The 22,885-nt window shown below is 39.9% G+C and overlaps 3 protein-coding genes across 3 annotated transcripts; all 3 read left to right on the plus strand.

Annotated features, from left to right (window-relative positions):
• The first annotated feature begins 160 nt into the window (after nt 1-160).
• Nucleotides 161-1,758, plus strand: prr18 (proline rich 18). The gene has a single exon (XM_026939289.3). It carries the CDS (start codon nt 325-327, stop codon nt 1,117-1,119), a length of 795 nt encoding a protein of 264 aa, XP_026795090.3. The 5' UTR covers nt 161-324; the 3' UTR covers nt 1,120-1,758.
• Nucleotides 1,759-1,896: 138 nt separating this feature from the next.
• On the plus strand, nt 1,897-17,549 carry si:ch211-130h14.4 (uncharacterized). Its single transcript, XM_026939086.3, has 14 exons — nt 1,897-3,105; nt 3,370-3,481; nt 7,273-7,383; nt 8,242-8,397; nt 10,839-10,928; nt 11,103-11,229; nt 11,548-11,663; nt 14,028-14,132; nt 15,975-16,061; nt 16,244-16,347; nt 16,452-16,512; nt 16,632-16,783; nt 16,862-16,964; nt 17,058-17,549. The coding sequence occupies exons 2-14, from the start codon at nt 3,392-3,394 to the stop codon at nt 17,097-17,099; spliced, it is 1,344 nt and encodes a 447-aa protein (XP_026794887.2). The 5' UTR covers nt 1,897-3,105; nt 3,370-3,391; the 3' UTR covers nt 17,100-17,549.
• A 348-nt stretch (nt 17,550-17,897) lies between these two features.
• Nucleotides 17,898-22,580, plus strand: tbxtb (T-box transcription factor Tb). The gene is made up of 8 exons (XM_026939087.3): nt 17,898-18,236; nt 18,998-19,262; nt 19,776-19,910; nt 20,021-20,082; nt 20,205-20,266; nt 20,439-20,615; nt 20,942-21,074; nt 21,835-22,580. The coding sequence occupies exons 1-8, from the start codon at nt 18,031-18,033 to the stop codon at nt 22,103-22,105; spliced, it is 1,311 nt and encodes a 436-aa protein (XP_026794888.2). The 5' UTR covers nt 17,898-18,030; the 3' UTR covers nt 22,106-22,580.
• The last annotated feature ends 305 nt before the right edge of the window (nt 22,581-22,885 follow it).

The following is a 22,885-nucleotide window of genomic DNA, read 5'->3' on the forward strand; positions in this document are numbered from 1 at the left end:
GTAGAAATTTAGCCCATTTTCTGCTTTACAATAAGGTGTATAATGCTTGGTAGGCTAAAAATGTAGCTTAAAATTCATGATGATGGAATCTCATCGCCCACTTTCAGGCACGTGCCTTCTCTCTGCGCTGTGGCCACGCCCCCGTCCCTGAATCTATAAAAGCCAAAGGAAGCCGCTTTCCCCCGGCAGTGAAGCTCAAACCAGCGAAGGAGGCACCTGTGACTGGATACAGCGAATGGACGGCTCCAGTTATTTGATTAACTGAACCCTGCGGTGTTGTTTTTCCATAAATACGCGCTGTTGGGCCTTTACGCAGCCGATAAGATGCCTTTTCCACCTATAAACCTCCATTCGCGGATATCATCGCCAGGAAAAGATCTGTTCAGGAAGAAGAAAACCGGTACGAGTGTTGTTCCTCCTCAGTCTTTGCTCAGTCCTAAACCGCGCGAGGAGAAGGAAACGGAAAAGGACAAACTGTCCACGTCCTGGCCTAGTGCCAATCTGAGACAGCTGGGACGTAAACCGCAGCAACCACAGCAGCAGCATTCTAGCAAATTTCCCACAGACTGTTCAGTTCCAAACATGGACGTCGTGGACGTGAAAAGCGCGTGGCTGAACGCGAGCAAGCCGCTGGGAGGCTCGTGTGAGAGCGTGCCGCGCTCCAGCTCCGGGGAATCCGCGGCCCGGCGCGCCGTCGGCTACGGCAAAGAGGAGCTGGAGCAGGAGGTGCAGTTCTCCCTCAGCCTCACCCCCGAGGCCATCCTCGTCATCCAGAAACGCAACCTCGAAAAACAGATGCTGGCCAAGCAGCAGAAGTGCTGCGGGTCCACGGACACCAGACACCGCAGGGCTGCACCGTCCAAAAGGGCGCAGGGCGCTTCGAAGAGCACGGGCCCTGTGGCCAAGCTGGACAGCTCGAACGACATCAGCGCCATCGTGAAGATCTCACTGCTCAACGACCAGCACAAGTACGACGACGTCGAGTACGAGGAGGAGGACGGAGACGTGGACGAGACGGTGATGCGGAAGTGTAAAGAGTGGCTGAAAGGCGTGGAGAGCGCAGCCGCCTTCAGCAAAGTGGACAAACTCTCTGCTCTCCCGCATCTCAAGAGCTGCTGATGGAAGCCACTGTGAAACCCACAGAGGACGTGCTCCTCAAAAAAAACATCACTGGACTGAACTATCATTTTCCCTTGCTGTAGCCTGTTGATATGGCACTGTGCGTTTGTTTGTCTCTCAGTGACTTTTCAGTTTCTTTCACACGGACAGCGATGTCGCATGCGGCCCTTTGGTCCTCTCTTTCTCCACTCGGCTGTGTTTCCACTCAGGTTGCGTCTAAATGTAGCGCCATTCAATCACACCCGGATAAACCAATGTCCATCAGTGAAGCCTGGGCATCTGCGCTCACTGTGCATCGTCAGTGCCACAGGTGTCGTGCTCTTTCTGCCATGGTCAGGCCTGTAGTGCGGATGTGATGCCTGTGCGGTTTGGGACGCAGCCCCACACAGAGGCTTCCCTCTGGCGCGACGCTTTCCTTTGTGCCAGAAATCAAAGACAATGACAAACTTTACAATGCAGAATTCACAGGTGTGTGTGTGTGTGTGTGTGTGTGTGTGAAAAAGCCTATACACGGAGTAAATGGGTTTGACAAAACCAGCTTTGTACAGTATTTATTTAAAAACCTTATGCTGTGTTTAAGCTCTAGCCTAGATCTTGTCATTTTTATGGGTTTTTATGAAATAAAGTGTATTAAAGCCAGTTCTGTATCTCCCCTGACTTGTTCATTTTAATAATAAGGAAAATTATGATTTTGATTTTAGGTATTAATTCAAATTTTCTATAGGTCTGTGAGAACCACATAATGCCATTCATCAGTTTGCTCTTTTCCATATAATCTGGATTCGTACCTGTATTCTGAGGGCTTTGAAATTTTATTTTATTTTAATAAGTATAAGTAATATCTCAGAAGAGTATTTACTTTTTTGTAGCAGTTGTGCTTTGACATGAAGTTCATCCGAAACCTTTTTGATTTTTCCCTTTTTAAATTGACCACAAGGCTTGGTCTTAGGATCAATTCTGCATCTGCATTGACTACCATAAACACACGTAAAACAATAGCGTGCAATCATCTCGGCGATTGTGCGAGACAGAACATTTCTATTGTGTTTGTTCTTGTTTGCTGGAGTCCAATCACTAAGCTTGTTATGATCACATTTCCAGATCTCACGTTTCGTTGTTCGTCCTGTACCGGGGCTGCAAATTAAAATATTTTTGTTAATTTGAATGATTTCACACAGACTTTAGTTACAATTAAGATACAAATACTGTTAACAGTGAGAGCTAATAATCACCAAATAGCATTCTGGCAATTCCATCATAATGTTAAGTGGATATTAAACTTTTTTTTTTTTTGCTTGAGCTTCTCTTTTAAAGAGATCTTGCCATGTGTATATGTATATTACATTGTAATGTATGAAATTGATTCATGATGATAAATAATTAATGTTCTTTTATTGACTAGACTCAATCCTACTACTAACTACAATACATTCTTACTCAACAAGCAGTGCTTTATCTAAAACTAATAGATTTTAGTATAACACTCATATTAAGTCTTGTTTACATTCATTCACATTCAAAAGGCATTTAGCACAGGTTTATATCATGAACAATATTTAAAAGTGCCCAATATTATCTTGTCTATTGATTGGAGCCCTAGAACTTTCTATTCCTGAACAAACAATACATTATGTCCAAGTTGACATTATTTACTTGGTTTTTATTTTAAGACACTTGTATGAACGAAAAACAGAGAGATGAACTAAACACAAGGGCTGAAGCAAGTGCTCGTACCATTACCATTGGAAAATGAATAGAGATTAATAACTGGGCAAATTCAAAAGGAGCTTTAAGTTTTCTGGGTTTGACTTACAAAACCCTCCATTTGTGACCCGGCCTCTCTATAGCAACACTTTCTCAAACACACCCCCACACACACATACACACCCCCACACACACACACACACACACACACACACACAAAGTTACTGTGAAACTCTGAGCAGCAAGTTCAGGCTTTCATTCACTGAGTCAAAAAGATCTGAGGTACGATTATACATAATATATTAATACATGCTATACGTTGTGTTATTCTTTAAAGCGGTATATCGTATGTTGTTTATTAATTTTGTAATACTGCTTTACAATGTATTGTTTGGGAATCCTTGCATTAGGCATACTGTTATATTGAATAAGGGTGTATTATACATGCATAGCGAGATATTATTTGCTTACTTTTTCCTGAGAATGATTTTCGATTGATGATAATTCTGTGATTCTGAGATAAAAGCTAGTAATTTACCATCACAGTACACTGGTCTGTGAAAACCACATGATGACACTGAAGACTCAAGATATTCATCACACTAGCTGTTTTCCATCCATTCTGGATTCCTACATGTATTCTGAAGGCTTGGGAAAGGTATGTGGAGTTCTGTTTAAAATAAAACAGTTTCTTAAAGCATACATCGATATAGTCTAGACAGAATACCAGAGTCATTTTCATTTTAATGAGTGTGATGAAAGCAATACTATCACCTTCATCCTGTTTGGTTTTGGTTAATTAATATTTCAGAACGAGTACGTGTTATCCCAGGCAGTAGCACATTCCAATTAATTTACCGTGCTTTCAAAATTGTCAAGTTTTGGAAATTCTGAACTGTATATGTTGTTTGTAGTAAGTATCTGTTATTTTTCTACAGTTTTCTGTTTAATAATTTGAGGATATGGTCAAAAAAAAGGTAGTCATTAAGTTCAGTCTGTGCTCAGCAGCAAGTTGTTACTGCTTTTATAGTCAGAGTCTTTAAGCATGTCAGATGAACAGTGTCACTGGTGTAAATCATCACTCCACCCCCTCTTTCTTCAGCTCTGTCTGAATTGTGATTGTTTATTATCGGGGTGATAGGGAGAATGCTTTTCTGTATTTTGGAGAAATTTTTGATAATATGATGGATGCTAATGATTCTGGAAATCAAACTACGATTTTGGAAATCAAATTACCAACACTGAGGAGGAGGTGACCTGGTGGCACATCAGGGAGTGTTTGCATCTCACAGCTTCAGTGCCTGGGGTTTAATTCCTCCTCATATCCATTTCCTCTCACCTCTCATAACCGTCCTCTGTGTGTCTGTGTGTGTGTGTGTGTGTGTGTGTGTGTGTGTGTGTGTGTGTGCATGTGCACGTGTGCGTGTGCTCGCAATACCCTGTGACAGACTGACTTCCTGTCCTGGTTGTATTCCTGCCTTGTGCTCAGTGTTCCCAGGATAGGCTCCATATGCACCATGACCCTAATCAGGATAAAGCGGTTACTGAAGATAAATGAATGAATATTTAAAAGTCCCCTTAAACCTGTTCATTGTAATTGCACAACCAGGTCAGAAGAATAACATTAAGTGCAAAAGAATAAGTAGACTATGAGCAGTGTTTGGCAGTATTAAAATTAAGTACCAAAAAAACTACCATATATACAATAGACGTAGTACCACATACAAGACTGGGGTTAAAGTACTGTGTGAATGATACGGAGTAGAATTTAAAAATATAAATTAGCACTAGAATTTGATCAGATACAAAGTGGCAGCGTATAGAGTAACACTCTTTAGAGACCTCAAAGAGATGAAGAGGAGTAAGAACAAGGGTTTGTAAGGGAATTTGGCATTAAGAAGAACAAAAGACCTGAAGTTATGGTCACCAAGGAAAGTTGTCTTACATGGAAAGAAAAGGAGTGTTGATGCACACAGATGGTGATGAGATAATGACATCAGGCAATAATAGTACATAATAGCTTATATAAACACATAAACATATCATTCAAGAGGCTTCAGATCAAGAACTAAGTCTGAAAAAAGTGATACTCAAACACAGCATATATACTCATCATCGACTTTATTAGGGACACCTGTACACCTGCACATTCATGCAATTATCAAATCATGTGGCATCAGTAGAATGTATAAAATCATGCAGGTTCACCATGATTCCTGTTCTTGGCTGACAGGAGTGGAACTCAATGTCGTCTTCTACTGTTGCAGCCGATCCACTTCAAGGTTTGACTTTCTGCATTCTGTAATGCTTTTCTGGTCACCACGGTTGTAAAGAGTGGTTATTTGAGTTAGCACACCCTTTCTGTCAGCTTGAACCAGTCTGACCATTCTCCTCTAATCTCTCTCATCACCAAGACATTTTCCGCCTACAGAACAGCCAGTCCCTGAACGTTTTTTTTGTTTTCCCACAATTGTGTATAAACTCTAGAGACTGTTGTGTGAAAATCCCAGGAGATCAGCAAACCAGCCTGTCTGGAACCAACAACCATGCCATTCACAAAGTCACTTAAATTACATTTTCCGTCCATTTTGGTGTTTGATGTGAACGTTAACTGAAGCTCTTGACCTGTATCTGCATGTGCATTGTGTTAATGCTACATGATAAAAATATAATTACCATGCTTGAGTCTGATTTTTATAAATATGCCTGTACTATTCTACCTTAAAGACAATGAATAAAGTTAACTAAAACAAATTAATTAATTTTGCTATACTAAAAAAAAATTATGCTAGCATTTTTGAGTTTGTTTGAAATGAGTTAAATCTAGTTGCTGATTAGCCATATTAAAATCAGTGATCCCACAGAAATGTAAACAGTCTCATGGTATGATGTAAGAGGCATGTCAGTGCCTAATTCCTCCCAATGCTTGGGACACCATGCACACTTGTAAGGAACTGTTGTATAACCGTTCCTCTGTGTGCCTTCGCAATTGATGTATTGTTCTGTCTGTGTCTGCACTATCAGTCCACACATTTTCCCTGCTGCAGCAATTCATTGTAAGCTCGAGCCTTTCACAGGGCTTCTCTGTGTGGGGTGGTAGTTGCAGAGAGCAAAGGGGCCGTTCATTCAGTTTTCTGCTCATGATCATTGAGCTTTCCATCTCAGATCCTTTTGTGCGAGAACTAGAACGAAGAAAGTACAAAAACTGCTACGATGGTCGCCTAGGTTACAGCTGTCAACACTGCCTCCTCTTCTGCCCTTCGAACTCCCTGACCTCCATCTTTTCACACTTTCATTGCCCCATTCTGTGCTTTTATTGTGCTCTTATTGTGTTTTCTTCTGTCTAATGTACGTTTTTTATTGCTCCTGTTTCATATTCTGTTTCTGCGTAGTTTGCTGGGTTGAGTAGGATGCGTACAGGATCAGTGGGTATGGAAAGCTTCCATTCCTGGTAAGAGTAGATGGTACTGATGGTACCATCACGTTGCTCTCGGACATCCCTTACATTTTCTCTCCTTTATCTTGGCTGATAACTGCATGGCCCTTTTCCCCTTTTTCCCTTTGCATTGCTGTGGCAACCGAACTGATAAATACCTCTTCCCTGTAATGTTCTTTGTAAAGAATGGACTTCTGAAAGAGGCAGACCCTGTAAATGTGGGAACATGGGTATTAACAGGCTGGCAGACAACTTTCTGGCCAAGAATGGTCTGATGACGTCTCTGCATTTAATGTAAAATGTTCTGCTTCTCTCACCGTTCTGTACCCTGAACACATACTGAACACGTAGCCACTCCAAATGTCACTTGTGTGGGTCATGGGATTCAACACTTTAGCAGATTTGTCCATACAAATTCTCTCTGTGAACAAACTAATTCATGGCAAAAATGTGTCCTTGGAAACCTTAGACGGGAGCTTAGGGTGTCTGACCACTTGTTGAATAGCATTAAAACTGTTTTCTATGGTGCAGAGTCCCAGCAGTTGGTACAAATGTGTAGCCAACTGGCACTGGCAAATGTGATTAGCTATTCAGAAATGTGTAAAGGGTGAATTGGAAAGAAGCCTTAACTAAAAAAAAGTTGCTATGAGAACCACTAAATCCCCCACACTAAATAAACAATTAGTAAAATGGTCCTCTGTGTTTGTCCTTGACAAATATAATGAACTGTAGGAAACATTTTCCTGGGAAGCTGGACAGAAATAGTAGTGAAGAGAAGGACGGGTACCAGACTGCAGTCTGTCTCGCACTTCTCTTCAAAGGTTGCATAAGAGGGCAATGAGTCCTTGCTGATGTGTACGAGAGCACAATGTCAAGACAATTTGAGGGTTATTACTGGCTTGTTCAGAGCAAATCAAAGTAATTTGAAAAATAAGTATAATAGTAATAATGGCAGGATGACGGGAAGTCAGATGCTCTTTAACAAGCTCGTGTCTTTTTTTTCTCACCAAAAGGCAGTGTCCGTGGCCAAAGTAGTGACGCAGATGAAAAAGCTGAAAAGGGAGAGAGTTCAGCGCCCTGTGTCTGCTGCTGAGCTCCAAAAAAAGAAAGCTCTTCAAGAACAGGTATCTTTAAGTAACCATCATCAGTCTAAGATCCTACTAAAACTCATCAGTCCTCCAAAAAATATATATATACTGATATCATAATGATGCATTATAATGTACTGTACATATCAATTTCCCTTATAAGCACACTCACTAGAGTGGAAGCACATGAAATTGCATTGTATTTTTAAATCCACATTTCTCAGTAAATAAATAAATAAATAAATAATCACTATTCAAAACCAAAAATCTCACTTTCTAGATAACAATTTGACATTCATGACAATTTACATGTTTTATAGCATGCTTCCTTGATTAAATAAACAAAGAAATGATATTCCAACAAACTGTGTTGTAAAAGTAATTCTCAAGAAAGTCTTCACAGTGAAAACATTTTAATTCTAACATCAACTAAAGACTAGGTTTTTGGTTTTATTAAGTATGCAAATGAACACATTTAATTAAATAAAGCCACACAATCACAATAAACAAACAAACAAACAGGAATATGGCACAATGAATTTCTTAGCATCAAAGATATTTTTGTGTTATATTTTTATATGAACAGAAATCAGGCAGAACTTTTAATTAGTACTTTTATTATTGCACCTTTTTAATCAAAGCGTCTACAGCAATGTGTACAGTGGTGTAACGCGCCCTCTACTGGCGCCTGGGTGTAACTGCTGTTTAAAGTGAAATTCTGACGACTTGAAGAAGCCAACTTCAGCCTTGTAATTTGAAGAGGTTTTTCTAAATAAAAGTCCAAAAATATAGGTCGAAGTAAATGAAAAAAGATTTATTTTCCATCCACAATATGATTTACTGCAGTCTGAGCCGCATTTTAATGAACTGAGCTTATGTTATTCTGTCCTTCAGCGCCATCTTGAGTCGTATCGCCGGCTTCACCGCCTGAAGGACAGCTTGTCCCACAGATACGCCGAGCTGCTCACAGAGAAGGTCCAAAGACAGCGACAAGAGATGAAACAGCACAACTCAGCTCATGTAAAAACTGCAGAAAAACACAATGGACAGGTACGGCTGTATACACACACACAGCGTTACAACTTTATACAAATTCCCACAGTGCAGTTACAGCATATCACCACTAGGCAGCAGTTGCAGTCAGTAACTGTGGTAATGAGTGGAACTGTTAAGGAAGTCTTCAGTTGTACGAAAGATTTATTTTACTTGTGGTTTTGACACCAAAAAATCATGGTCTAATTTTAGTTTCAACCGCCTTTTTTAAACACACAAAGTTCCAAAGCTTCAACTTTCACGCTAATCTACTTCCATCAACACCTGCAATGGTGCCTGTCATCTTGTAGCCCGCTAGCCGAGCTGTGGAACTTTGAGTCCACTGTTTGCTGTCTCCACTACTTCTCCATCGGATTTCTCATTAATGTGACACTGAACTTCACTGGAAAATTCACTAACAGTGAAATCTGATGGTCATCCCTTATGTTTGAGATCGTTCAAACTGTTTCTCCTATTAAACTCCATTGTAACCGTGCTAGCAGTGTCCCCCTGTGACATCAGCGCGGCACAACCTGGAACTTCTCATGTCAATAATGAAAATACAACATCAACCAACAAATCAGCACCTAAGCTCTAAGCACATGAAAAAAAATTGCAATATGAGCATATTAAATGTGTTTAAGGGTGGAGTTTTCCTTTATGTTTCTGTACGTTGTGAAAGAACGTTGTGAACTCTGAGTGACTTGGGCCTCCAGACCAAAAATTAGCCAAGAATAGAAATAATTTAATTATTTAGTTATTTGTATTATGTTAAAATGCTATATTTTTTATATTAATTAGTCATTTTTAGTTGTACATGATTATTTATATTGTCTTTATGATTTGTTGTGCTTTAGATTTTGATGTCTCCATTTATTTTACTGATATCTCAACATGTTTGTTTGTTATTTTATTATTTGCTATAATTTGGGGTATTATTAGCAGCCAGGGTCCTTCTGAAAAGAAGAGGATAATGTCAGGATGCCTTCCTTGCTTAATAAATTAAACAAAATGAAATCAAAACTACTTTTAGACTGATTATGTCTACATTGACAAATGACGTTGACAAATGACAGGAGTTATAGCTAATTGTGGTAAATGTTTAAGCTAAATGATTAAGCTTTATATTATATATAAAATCCACCTTAACGAGACTATTTTATCCATCAAACTTGGTTCCAAATTAAGTTTATCTTTGAGAACTCGAGTGCACCGTTGTGTATGGTAATGATATTCTTACATGATTGACCCCTCCTCCTCTGAGTCTGTGCTCTAATACACAACTGTTAAAATCAAAGCCTCTCACCCATGTACACCCCCCCCCCACACACACACACACACACACACACACACATGCACTCACACACACACAACACCCACACACCCAAACAATACACACAGCACCTCAAGTATCCATTCAATTTCCATTCAAAGTAAACTCTTTTCACCCAAACACGTGGTGAAAAATTCATAGTTCTGTAGCCTTTTAATCTCTTTTCACAATAACATACAGTGCATACTGCATTTTCTAACTTTGTATGTTAACCAAATCTGCCAACTGAATCCGGATTTTTGAGAATACAAATCTGCATGCAGGTACCATTATACACTGAAAATCATGATGTTGGTTTGTACAGGTATCACAAGAGTTTTTAATATACTTCTAAAGTTAACCTGATATAAAGAAACTTTATCACATGACGGTCTACTACTCTAAATTTTATACCAGTGTAGATCACAGACTACAGAAAAAAACAATGCAAGCCTGTAGCTACGTACATCTTTGAAGTGCAGGTATAATGCCGTTTAGGCTGAGAAGATTGAGGAAGCTTCTCATTTTAATATGGGAACTGGGGGCTATTGGTGCAGACTTGTGATTGACTTTGATTTTGGCCGTCTGGCCTGAGGACAATGAGGGAGAGAGAGAGAGTGGTGGTGGAGGGTGTTTAAGGTAAACTGTCGGGGGTTGGCAGCCTTAGACGGATCCTGTCTTATCAATCTCCTCCTATAAAAGCGGGCCTTCTTCAGTGGGCTGTAATTGTCTCTTCTAATGACCTGCACTGGAGAGGAGGACAAAGGCAGTGCTATAAAGGGCTTTATGAGCCTGCTGGTAGGAAACCTTTGGTGAAAAAAAGTAACTGCTGAGCAAATGAAACTGCCCCGTTGTTTCCTTGGGCCAGGCCAAGAGCCCCCCAGTTGGGACACCACAACGGGGCAGGACCAAAGCAGGCAGGGTTGAGGCCACCTGCTGGGGCCTAATTGGTCCCTGCTGCAGTTAATGGCTTCCTGTGGCTGTGTGTTTACTTCTCATTTGCTTTGGGTGCTGGGATTCCCAGCCCCGCTGCAAGACGAGGTTCCTCGTCAAGGTTTCCCTGTTCTCACCTCGCTACGCTCTTTTATTTCTCTTTTGATGCCCTCCTCATTATTATGTCCTTGTATCTGTCTTTCTGTTCTTATAGAGCTCAAGAGGCTTCCAGGAGCTTGTTGGTTCAACCCTTAAAGATAATGCTGCATTCCTGAAGTCTTTACCTAAGACACGTTATTACCTGGTAAATCTCTAATGTTAGAGAGACCACTTCATTTAGTAAAGTATTAATAAAATCATTTATCTTCAGTTATAATATGATCAGTGTATAAAGTATATGAATCATATGGATGGCTCTTCTAAGCTCTATATCCTTCACTGTCAATGTCATTGCCATGTGGTGGTTCTCCTTCGAGAGATCTTGGAGCTCCAGAGGCAACTGGGCCAGCGTGATTGTCTACAGGGTATCAGGGAACAGGAGGTGTTCAGGTCCTGGGTGGACCAGAGCAAAACCGCACAACTAGAGAAACAACTACAGCAAATGGGTGAGAAGAGACTCCAGACTGGCATCTTCATCAATCAGAAGTCAGATGTGTAGTCCTTAAACTATTGCAGATCTCTATTAAGATCATTATTCACGCAAAAAAAAAAAAAAAAAAAAAAAGTCATATTTGTAGCAACTATGGTACTATGACACTTTTGTACTTTCAGCAAGTTCAGAATCGTAAACCAGTCCGTTGTTCTAGATTTGACCAGCCAAATGTTGATAACGGCCTATGAGTCGAAAACTGATCTTAAAAAAATAATTATTTTAAATATTTACGTTACACTGCGCTGGCAGCACTCACATCTCCTGTTGGCAGAGCTTTCCAGTAAGTCTGCTCCAGAGCTGAAGTTAGAGGATTCGCTAAAGAAGAAATTAGAAGTTCTACCAAAGATACAGATCTCTCTTGAGGAAAGTGACAATCAACAGGAACACGTGAGTTCTTTTATTCCAAAACTCAGGGCCTTTCCTTCCTGAAATGCAGTAACTTAAACATGTTTGTATCATGATTGGTGTTATGTCAAAGAAATGTGTCTTTTATCTTAAGCTGCTTAGTTGAAATGCTAGATTTCATTCCTAATGAATGTGTACTCCAGGAAACTCCTGATCTCGATTCTGTCCTTTTGGACATACACAAACACACTTTCTGCTGAAAGCTTGTTTAGCCTGGACCTTATGGGAAGAGATGGTCAACCAGTCACAGAGCAGTGAGGTGAACAAACAGAAGCCCCCCTTTAGTGGAGAAGTTCTCTGTGTTCACCACAGCACAGACAAACATCACCCAGGGGTGAATGTCTAATTCATTTCACATACAAAGGAGATGGACCAATTTGGCCTGAGATGTCACATCATGCCAGAGCTCAGGGCCTTTGTAGGATTTGTTTAGAAAAGTGTTCTACAGAGATGTTAGGCCGCTTTGGTCAAAACTTTTTGGAAGCCTCCAGAATGCAGACTGGCTTCATGTAAAAAAAAAAAAGGGTAGGATTGTCTGCACTGGGAAAGGGGTTCATAATGGATAGTTTATAGACATTCAAGCCTAAAGATGAAGTATTTCTCTTTCAGTAGGCTTCAGAAAGCAAAAGTCTGTTTTCTCATCTTGTAATCTGGTGACTTTCATGCAAAACGCTGAGCTCAACTAGAAAACACTAACTTTAATTGATATATTCCACTGTTTCTATTTTATAGTAAGTTCTGGAAATATTTTTATTTCTCTGCCAGTCATGAGCCATGCTTGAATTTAGTCATCAAGAGCAATGATCAATACTTTTTTCTCGCAAGGGTTATAAATGTGAAGTTTTTCCCCTTTATTAGTTTAAAAATCTTCACAAAGCATAAGCAGATCTCTCCTGTGTGCTGACTGGTCTGGGTTGTTTTGTGGTGTGTTGTCTACAGTGGCATATAGATGCGAAGCACAGTCATCCTGATGGCCGCTAAGCAGTTAAAATGTGTTGCCAAAATGAGCTAGTGATGTTTGTGAGAAGACGCTACCCTGCTTTTTGACAGCTTTGAATACTTAAAGTCTTCAGCCTCATGAGACGGAGTTGACAACTTGACAGTCTGTGTGAATTCTCACCGCGGCCTGGACAAACATGGCCAACCACTTGCCCTCCACATCGGCCTCGTCTATATAACATTCCGCATTGCGATGCGAAAAAATAATACCCCTCATGCCATTCAACCTGAACATCGACAGGGGTATACAGAGATCCATAAGCTATATCTATGAACGAATATCCCAAATTTGTCTCTGTTTATTTCTATTTATTTATGCTGTGCTTAGTTTCCATGAAAGGCCCTGAGTCATAAGGTCTCCTCGGCATGTTGAATTTCACACTTATTTATTTTCAGGATGGTTGGGCAAATATGGCGGCTCATAGCATTGCTCAGTCTGTTGCTGGGTTGACTGGAAAAATAATAAGACGCAGGTTAAATCATCCTGATCGTGTTCTGGAGCCATAGAAACCAAATGCAGACTGCAAATGCACTGGCATTACCCTTGTCGATTCAATTCTTTCAATCTATGACATTATTGGCATTTCACATTCTGGGGATGCCAGTGGATCTGTATCTCTGCTCTTTCTCTCGCTGTCTGTGAATGGGCTTGATACAGGGCCGCTAGTTGCTACATGGTGATGTGAGTAAACTGTGCCCTGATCCAATGTGCTCTGGAGGGATAGTTTGCACCCAGCAGACAAAGTGTGTCCTCACCCGGGTGTGCAGTGTTATCGGGCGTGAGTCGGGCTGTGCAGAGGCTACTCTTGAGAAGTAGCACATCATTAGGAATATATTAGCAACTCAACGCTCCTTCCATCGTCGACACACACACTGCTCCAGCTTGGTAATGCAGGGAGGGGAAACTGACAGGAATCAGATTCTACCAGCGGGATCTGGAGTGGAGGAAAAACGTGATAATGTGTTAGAAAATAGTTTGTTAATCAGTAGTTTTCTAATCAGTTATTCTGTCTTACATCCATTGAGCCTGATTAACATTTTAAATCAAATTAAAAGCACTTTAGTCCCCAGAAATACTAATTACTATTATTATATAACAAAGTAGCATACATTTTATTTCGTTACTAATAGGCCTAGTAGTAGTAGGATGCAATGTAGTATGTTTATGTACATATTCACATTTTTTTCATTAGCGTTGACACAGAAAAAATTTGAATGATTTGACATAAATTCCAAAAATTGCATTTTTTAAAACTCCACAAAACCCACACCCTGGAGCTGAGGGAATATCAAGAGAAATAGAGTGTATTTTAATCCAAATTTTTTTGTGTCCTCTGTGTCTTCCAGCATGATGCATTATCAGAGAGTGGAGGAGGAGAACAGGTCAGCACTCCATTTCTCCAGGGCAAACAAATCCAGGAACAGGATGAAACTGAGCTAAGGTTTCCCAGTGTACGTGTCAAACCACGGGAGATGTAATCATGCCGAGCGGGGGCGCAGGCAGGCAAACACACCTGCCGTGGTCACATCCCACTCATTGCTGTCTCCCACATACACATACATACTCCTCATAATCTCTCATTATTTTTACCTTCCACGGAATCACATGTGTTAATTAGCATTTGGGGAGCCATACAAAGATTTAAGTTTTTTTTTGGTGTCCCCTGTTTATTTTTTACAGGATGCACTGTTCACCGTGTGAAAGCAGTGATTTCTGGTAACAAGAAAATGTTGATCATATGAAATAGGATGGAATTTGATTGATTCGGTCTGAAACAACAGGAACATCTTACAACTGTAGAACGCCTTTATCACCAAAGGAAATAATTATTCCAATTTAATTGTGGGTCCAGGTGAAACAACTGACCAAAAATCAAAATCCGTGAAAGTATATGTATCACATATTGGTTGTCCAGATTATGAAATAAACATAACATAATATATAACATTTCCTCTACATTACACTAAAGCAGACATTCTAAAAGCCTTTTGTAGCCAGAGAGCACTTTAACTGTAAAAAAAATTCCACATACCCCCTCAGCACGAATATTATTCATGAATATTATTTTAATTGTTTGTCTATTTATTGGAGCCGTAGAGCAATTTATTCCCATCAACAGAACAGATTAGGTCTAAGTTGACATTATTTGTAAGCTGACTTGTTTTTGAGTTATTAAGGTTTGGATTAAAGCCATTCAACCAGTCACATAGGCTAATAATTATAATTATATATGCTTCATGGACCCCTTGGGGTCCTCAGGTCCCATTCTGAGGACACTCGCAGGAGTTACATGTACTCATTTTCCACTTTACAACCCGACCTATTGGGGAGATTCAGGATTCTTATATTCTTGGTGTATATACATGAAACTCTAGTCAAAATACATTTGTTATTAGTATCTAGCAAACATCTTCAAAAAGTCTTTTGTCTATTGAGTCCACCGAGATCAGAGCAGCAGCACACATACACGGAGAAGCAGAGCGCAAAGGAAGGGTGAGAAACAGGATGAAGGAGAGGAGTGGAGTAGAGGCAGGCTAAAAAAGGAGGGGGCTTCCTCAGACAGACGTGCAGGGTTCATTTTTCTCACACCTCTTCGTCGAAGTGAATGTGGGCAAACAGAGCAGGGCTTGGCTGGAGGACAGAAGAAGGGAAGGCAAACAATGGGGAGACAGAGCTGGGGTGGACAAGGGTAAGGGGGTATTACTCAGCCCTGCTGCCCACCCATGCTATCACCACTCAGGCGCAGAGGCTCCCAACCTCAGGTTCACTTCAGACGTCATACCACTCTTTTACACAAACGTCACAGAGGAGAAGATAGAAAACACTTTTCCTATTCAACATATATAACCCCTGGGCACTTAATGCCTATTTTCCAAGCATAATCTCTTCACATTTTATTAGGACAGCTTGAAAAAGGGACTACAAATCAACTGTATGAGATTTTTAAAATCCAGTCAAACTGGATGTTATATTGTGTGTATATGGACTAAGAGGTGTGTGAGTAGTCACTTCCATCAACAGCTCTCTTCCTACGTCCTCCTCCCCTCCCCCAACTTCTCACCCTTTGCTGTATGCATGTGCCCTGTGTGGGGTGAGAACGTCAGGTGCTGAGGCTGACACCCAAACTGTGAGATATGACGTGCTCCTCGTCACCTCCAACCCCTGCGCTAATGTCATCCCCTGCTACCGTGTCAGTCTCACTTCACTATGGTGCATTTCCATGCAGTGCAGAGGTGATGAAGTAAAAAATCAGCATTTACGGCTCTTTTTTTGACGATCCTTTATCTCAACAGGTGTTCTTGCAGGAGTTACAGGTACCCAGGTTTTCCACTTTGCAGCCCAGCTTCTTGGAAGCCTTCAGGACCAACATTGTTCCTTTGGTAGTTTTCAAGTCTTTTTTTTTCCCCAAGTCTTTCCAAAGACATCTACCTTTAGTAGTTCTCTACATACAGATTAAAATTTCTGAGAAAGATCTCAAACTGATGTTGAGAATAAATAAATAGTGTCACACATACATAGAATTATAATAGATATATATTTTCTGATTTCTTGATTTAAACAGAGAGCTAATGAGCCACTTCACAAATCAAAAACTTCATCTGTAACTCAGCGCAAGCTACGTCTCATGCACAGCCTGTCTCTTTTCAACATGGCTCAGTCTCGTAGGTCAGTCTTTCACACAAATACTATAACCCAGAGCACTGGACAAATAATAAGCATATTTAAAAATTAACAAATGAAGTGGTCTCTTTCTTTGGTTGAATGAACAGGTTACTGATTAAAAATGGACTGATGCCGCAGTATGATAAAGGATACAGCATCCAAGACATGGTTAGTTCATGCAATACATATAACCCAGGAACTTTAAGCTTTTACTTTAAACTTTCTAAAGTTTACATGGCATTATCTAGCCTGACTTCCACTTACATTTATCTCTCCATATTATACAGATGGAGCATGTACGTCCAAAAATAGTCTCAACTGAAGAACTGAGATGTTGTAGTGAGCCTCCACTTCCACCCCAGTTGCTGAATCACACAGCATCTGAATCCTCTGTATGCATTAAAGAGGAAATGAATGCACACGCTGATCAGATGGCCAGGTTGAGAATACACTTATTGTAAATACACCGAATTATCTTAATGTACATTGTAATTTTTAACATTACTGATTTGTGCAGCTCTGAACAGTCTGCAAAAGAACTGCAAAAGAGCTGCAACAGAGCCAGCAGTGACAAGATTCCCCTGTCCATGGAGGATATTTATTCATGTAGCATTTTACTGGTAAACGAATGTACATTTTTTGGTGTTCTGGTGTTCTGTTAATTTTTTCCAAGTGTTGTCAATCTAACTGATATGATATCTGTTCCATTTCAGGGTAAATCATTTGACAAGAAGATGTGGAGCAATTATGCATAGTGAAATGATTTCAGCCTTTCAGAACTGCAGCTGTTATGGCCTACAGAAGTTTTTTTTTTCCCCCAGAATAGCAATATATTGTGATTGTGTATGCAATTTCAGCACAATAGTATTGCCATGTCAGAGCACCAAAACTATTTCCTTTTGGAGGGCATAATGGTGGGAGCAATTATAAGGTAGTTTCTCTATATAGGCCTAATCAATGGATAATTATTAATGCTATAACACTTAAGATAATGTTGCTCGAAAGGTTACTTAATTTTCTTAAATAAAGATTTGAAAATTCTTAATTTATTTGTGATGTCCAAGATATGTTGAAGGGATATCTGCTCATTGATCAAATTTCAGATAGGATAAATACAATTAAGTGCAATTAAGTATATAACTGTGTGGCATTTTATTTATTAATTGATCTAAATGATTTAAAATAATTGAGAAAATTAATAATTTATCTGACCTTTATGTCTGTGAGCATAGAATCACTGTCAAAGAAAATAAACCACCTATCACAACCTAAACACCAAAATTTGAGTTAATATGAACACTGTGGCTTATTTAAATTTAATTTATTTCATTTTCTTTCTTTCTTTTTGTTAACAAGACTTTATATAGTTGCGTTTCTGAATTCAGTCACTTTGGTTACGTCCAAATCCATACAAACACCCCACCACCAAAACACCAAAATAACACGCGTCCCACGGATGCTTCCGTGTTTAACCAATCAGAGACTCGTCGGCGCATATCAAAGGATCAGGTTAGCCAATCAGGTGCGTTCACAGCTGCGCGCGGACCGCCGGAGCTATTTATGAAGACCCAAAGACGCTCCAGTATAACAGTAAGCTTTAACTACCTTCCTGTGCATGGGACTGAGTATTTACCACACAACGCGCACAGTTTGGACATCTCCTAGACCTTTCTTGGATAAATAAATATGGCTTCAAGTGGCAGTGAGTGCTCGGGAAAGGCCGTCCAGTACCGTGTGGACCATCTGCTGAGCGCCGTGGAGAACGAGCTGCAGGCCGGGAGCGAGAAAGGAGACCCGACCGAGAGGGAGCTGAAAGTGAGCCTGGATGAGGTGGAGCTGTGGCAGAAGTTCCGAGAGCTCACCAATGAGATGATAGTAACCAAGAACGGCAGGTATGGAGTTAAATCCGAACTTTTTCTCAAGATTAACTGAAAATGTTATCATCTCTGAAATCCTAATGTAGCATGTATAGACTACAAACGCTGCACACATCCCTCAAATGTAAATAACAGTGTGAAACTGTAAATACTTTCATCACAAGAGAATACTACTACTAATAATAATAAGGAAAATAGCCTTCTAAGGAAAAATGATGCAGTGTAGTAAGGTTTTGGCTGAAGTCTGGCTGTAGTTACTACATTATGCTGTGAGAGATCTCTAATAAATCATTCCAGCATCTAAAATTATTATTGAGATCAGACTGAATTATAATAGAGAAATCCCTACATTTCGAAATAATTTAATTGATATCTAATATGCATGAGGATAGGGCAGTTGTCAACATTTCTGCGTGTTGTTGTTTTTGTAGCAGCTCATTATTTCTTTATGTATTTTTATATTGATCTAGAAATAACATAAGTCTTATATTACAATATTGTCTTATCAATGTTCATTTTAGATTAAAGAAATATATATGAAAACTATTTTTCACAAGGGCAAATTGCTACCCACATTAGATGTGACACCAGTAGTGGGATTTTGGCGTACTGATTAGTTTGTTAGTATTCAGTTGCAGACGTCATATTTATGCAGCTCTTTGCACTATGTTGTCATGCTTCTAAATAAGAAGTGTAGTACGCAGTTTGGGATGTGGTCTCAAAGCGCGCGCGCATGTCTTGTGTGTGTGTGTGTGTGTGTGCGTGCGTGCGTACAGGCGCATGTTCCCCGTGCTGAAAGTGAATGTGTCCGGTCTGGACCCCAGTGCCATGTACTCGTTCCTGCTGGACTTCTCGGCGGCGGACTCGCACCGCTGGAAGTACGTGAACGGGGAGTGGGTGGCGGGGGGCAGACCCGAGCCGCGCGCCTCCAGCTGCGTGTACATGCACCCCGACTCCCCAAACTTCGGAGCGCACTGGATGAAAGCTCCAGTCTCCTTCAGCAGAGTCAAACTCACCAACAAACTCAACGGGGGAGGACAGGTTAGTACTGCACATCTTATACACCACACTCATCTATCCGATATATCATCAAATATACCATCATCATTTCCTATGTTTGGTTTTATTAAATAGATTTAAATATTATGGCAGCAGGTCTATCAGTGCTGCATGTCATACAATCACATAAAATCATACTGTATCATACTGTAAAAATTATTACAAATAGTTTCTGCTCAATTATTACAAATAGTTTCTGCTCTGCTGAAAAAAAGTTTTCCACATTTGGCAAGTCCACTTCAATTCCCAATATTGCTCAAAATTCAATAATTGTGTCTTTTATGTGTGTGTGTGTGTGTGTGTGTGTTCAAAAAGGTTTATCAAATGTTTTAGCAATGGACTTAGTGCCCCTTTACACAAAAAAATCAACTTAATTTTTTTAAGTCATAAAGGTTTATCAGAAGGACTTACTACCCCTTAAACCAAAATAATTCCTTTCTTTACACAGTTACTTCTTGTACATGTTGTTCTTCATCACTTTTCTTTGCTCTTCAGATCATGCTGAACTCTTTACACAAGTACGAACCGCGCATCCATATCGTACGTGTCGGAGGGCCACACAGAATGATCACCAGCCATTCCTTCCCTGAAACTCAGTTCATAGCAGTCACTGCATACCAGAATGAGGAGGTGAGTTGCATCATACTTCAAGTTTAAAGCATTATATTATCCTGGTCTTGTCTGTAATAGTCAAGCGGCTGTGAAAGTTGTCTGTTAATGTAGCTAATGTCTTCTTTCAGATCACTGCACTCAAAATCAAATACAACCCCTTCGCCAAAGCTTTCCTAGATGCCAAAGAAAGGTATATCAATACATCATGACAGCAAATATGTTTGGTTTATTTTGCTTATATTGATTTAATTGAGATGTATGTTGGGAAGGAAAAAGCATAATCTTTTTGTTTGTTTTGCATTTGGTTTGTAGAAATGATCATAAGGAAATAATAGATGAAGTCAGCGAGAACCAACAGTCTGGCTATACGCAATGTAAGTTTGAGATTAAATTGTTTGTTTTTGATCTTTAGTTGTTATTTACACAAATGGCACTGTGTATCTTGAATGTCTTAAGATGTCATATTTGCTTGATCAGGAATTTGCTAACGTGTTTATTTGTTGCATATCTACCTGTTTTAACACAATTCATCTTCCCTGTGTGTAGTGAGCGGCTGGTTTCTGCCAGGAAGCGGATCCCTCTGTCCTCCTGCGAACTCTCACCCTCAGTTTGGTGGCGCTCTGCCTCTGCCATCCTCTCACGGTTGTGAACGTTACTCCACATTGAGGAGTCACCGCTCCTCACCTTACCCCAGCCCCTACCCTCACCGAACAACCTCCCCCAGTAAGAACACACACACACACACACACACACACTTTTACTTTCCTCTCATTGGCACACATGACCTATGACTCCATGCCATTAATGAGAAACTCAAACAAATGCCAGTGGCTGGAGAATGTCTTGCATTCCTGAAGCCTTTGTGCACATCGGAGCTCATAGTCGTAAACATGTATCCCTCAGTTGTGAAATGTTTGGTTCGGTGGCCTCCGGAATATAAATATACGCGTAAGAGCTCATTAAACGTTTTTGCCATTGACTTTTATTGCTCTGTATGTGACGTAGTTTATATCTGAGATAAGGAGGCATGTTTTTTGGTTGCTTTGCAGCTGGTTACTCGGAAAACCCTTCAGCTTGTTTGTCCATGCTGCCCGCCCATGAGAACTGGTCCAGTCAACAGATGTCCTCTCACTCCAGCATGGTCCCTATGGGCCAACACTCTCCCCCCAACTCCAACTCCAGGTCAGCACTTTCCTCCATAGAACAATACCACTCAGTGATTCACTGATTATAGCTCGTTATAGCTCATATCTGTACATTGTACATTTTTTTTAAAATGATAATCCAAAACAGATTCTTTATTGCTCTGTATCTAAGTAACTGTGCGCTACAGAATGTGCATTTTATTGAAAATCTACACCTTTCACATCCTAATTTCCTTTGCAATCAAGATTATATTTTATATATTTACCATGGCGTAACACACTAACACTATCTGTATATGTAACTGGAAACACTGGAAAACCCCAGATGTGTACAGGACTGTTTTTTTTTTATTATTCCACTCATGCAGATATTATTTTTGTTTGTACCTGCCTGTGATATTTTCTAACCAATTTTGGTGGTTCTATTTCCCAAAATATAAACAAACTCGTAGCATAATTTAAACTACTGTGACCCTGACCAGGCAGTTACTAAGGATGAATGAATGAAGACAGTAAATTCATGTTAATACATTTGGTCTTTCTTTGTCCCACAAGCTTCATATATGTCCTCTCATTTGCGAGTGCATGAAAGTAAAACACTCCCAATAGATAGATAGATAGATAACATTGTATAGCTATATTTTAATATCTTATGTACTGACTTCTTTTTAGTTTTAAGCACTAGTATTATTCTGTAAGTATATGACAGTAGTAGTTATTTTAAAATGCTGTATGCTGTCATATATATGCTACACTGTAGATATCTAATATCTCTTTCACATCCTGATTTCTTGCAGTCAGTACACCAGTTTATGGACTGTAGGAAACGCTCCGCTGACTCCAGTGTCTCAGACAGGTGGAATGGCAAGCAGCTTGGGCTCCCAGTACCTCCGTGGTTCTGCCAGTCATTATGCCAGCCTGTCTCACCCAGCCTCGGTGCCCAATCCTGGATCTCCGCTCTATGACAGCACACCTGCCACTGAGGTGCACAACTCATCTCCATACGACAGCGCCACCCACGTGCGGCTGGCCACGGCCTGGACACCCATCACACCTCCTTCCTTATAGACAGCAGAGCACTGTGCACTGATTTTCCAGTGATAATGTCGGTTTCTGAACTAGCACTCGATCTATGCAACAGCACAAAGAAATGAAGCCTGGATTCTTATGTTCAAGTGCATCGAATTGAGCAAGTTCATTATGCAGCGGGAAGGTCGGGTGATTATAGGCCTTGTCTGGAGTGTAAATATTACTGCTGCTTCTGTCAGTGCCTTTAGATTTGTTTAAATAATAATTTGTGCAACATTTTAAAATATTACATGTGGGATTATTTATAGTTTTCTAACAGCATGGCGAATGTGTTCTGTACAGACAATCATTTGTACAAAGTGTAAATTGATTTATTTTCACCTCAGGATTTTGTTTTCAGCATAAATCATTCTTATAATATTTTTTATTTGTTGAATCGACTCAGCTTGAGCTGCACAATTGCTACAGAGCTACTGAATCTTAATTAAAAAATAAAATTATTAACTGATTGAGACTGGTTTCAAAAACACTTCACAGTTCTTATATCTACAATTATCTTTTTTTTTTTCTCAAGAGCTTTTATTGCACACAGACTTGTTAATATGATTGTAAAATAGCAATGAACAAATCATAAGCTTCTACAACTGACACATAAAAAGGTGATACTGGGATAAGATAATTAAAAAACACCACAGTTAGGATTTCTTTTGGAATGGGACATAATCAGGGTAGAAAAATGTACTGAGAAATGATACTTAAGTGAAAGTATAATATAAAATATCACGTAAATAAACAATATTTACCATTAGCTAGAATTTG

The sequence above is a fragment of the Pangasianodon hypophthalmus genome, chromosome 3 (genome assembly GCF_027358585.1).
Source record: "Pangasianodon hypophthalmus isolate fPanHyp1 chromosome 3, fPanHyp1.pri, whole genome shotgun sequence".
In the NCBI taxonomy this organism is placed as follows: Eukaryota; Metazoa; Chordata; class Actinopteri; order Siluriformes; family Pangasiidae; genus Pangasianodon; species Pangasianodon hypophthalmus.

What these genes read in the sequence shown, in the direction of transcription:
- tbxtb (XM_026939087.3), top strand. Translation starts at nt 18,031, where the DNA reads ATGGCTTCAAGTGGCAGTGAGTGCTCGGGAAAGGCCGTCCAGTACCGT. An exon ending in TTCCTAGATGCCAAAGAAAG is followed by an intron (nt 20,083 to 20,204) that starts GTATATCAATAC and finishes TTTGGTTTGTAG; the next exon opens with AAATGATCATAAGGAAATAA. An exon ending in ACAGTCTGGCTATACGCAAT is followed by an intron (nt 20,267 to 20,438) that starts GTAAGTTTGAGA and finishes CCCTGTGTGTAG; the next exon opens with TGAGCGGCTGGTTTCTGCCA.
- si:ch211-130h14.4 (XM_026939086.3), top strand. Translation starts at nt 3,392, where the DNA reads ATGATGACACTGAAGACTCAAGATATTCATCACACTAGCTGTTTTCCA. An exon ending in GAAACAACTACAGCAAATGG is followed by an intron (nt 11,230 to 11,547) that starts GTGAGAAGAGAC and finishes TCCTGTTGGCAG; the next exon opens with AGCTTTCCAGTAAGTCTGCT. An exon ending in ATTCATGTAGCATTTTACTG is followed by an intron (nt 16,965 to 17,057) that starts GTAAACGAATGT and finishes GTTCCATTTCAG; the next exon opens with GGTAAATCATTTGACAAGAA.
- prr18 (XM_026939289.3), top strand. Translation starts at nt 325, where the DNA reads ATGCCTTTTCCACCTATAAACCTCCATTCGCGGATATCATCGCCAGGA.